Here is a 539-nt window from a genome sequence, read left to right on the forward strand (position 1 = left end):
GCCCCCGCCGCCGCCGTAGCTGTCGGGGGTCGAGGTAGAGGTAGACATGATGCCCAGGCCGAGCGCGGACGGCGGCGCCTTGGGTCCGTGTTCGCCGGCGCCTACCCCGCGGGGAGGGAGCTTGGGCGAGCCGGTCACCAGGGGACTCCTGCTCGCCTTGGCCAGCGCGGGGGGGTTGTCGGAGCTGGACGACACCTCGTCCTCATTGGCGTAGCTCGTGCTCACCTCGTCTGAGGCGAACTCGCCCACGTGCGGCGAGCTGCCGTCCGACTTGGCCCCGCCGTCCAGGGACGCCATGAGGTCCGGCTGGTCCCCCAGGAGCAGCTCGGCCCCCTTCCCCCACGACGGCGACGTGAGCGCCTTCTCGTGGGGCGTGGGCGCCCCGCGCGCGTCGCCCGGGGCGCTTCCCCCGACAGCCGCCTGCTGCTGCCCGGGGCTCACCCCGGGGGCGCCCCCGCTGTCCGGAGCCGCCGAGTACTTGTCAAAGAAGGTGCCGGGGCTCACGTGACCACTGTCCCTTTTTCTGCGGCCCCGGCCCC

The 539-nt window shown here is 74.0% G+C and overlaps 1 protein-coding gene across 1 annotated transcript; it reads right to left on the reverse strand.

Annotated features, from left to right (window-relative positions):
* Positions 1–3: 3 nt before the first annotated feature.
* Positions 4–533, reverse strand: LOC110594886 (transcriptional activator MN1-like; the record flags this gene model as incomplete). The annotated part of the gene is made up of 1 exon (XM_021709061.1): positions 4–533. A coding segment is annotated over exon 1 (294 nt), but the record flags the coding sequence as incomplete, so codon positions are not given.
* Between the last annotated feature and the right edge of the window lie 6 nt (positions 534–539).

This window comes from Carlito syrichta, unplaced genomic scaffold, assembly GCF_000164805.1.
Source record: "Carlito syrichta isolate Samal-C Ts95f unplaced genomic scaffold, Tarsius_syrichta-2.0.1 Scaffold155408, whole genome shotgun sequence".
Classification (NCBI taxonomy): domain Eukaryota; kingdom Metazoa; phylum Chordata; class Mammalia; order Primates; family Tarsiidae; genus Carlito; species Carlito syrichta.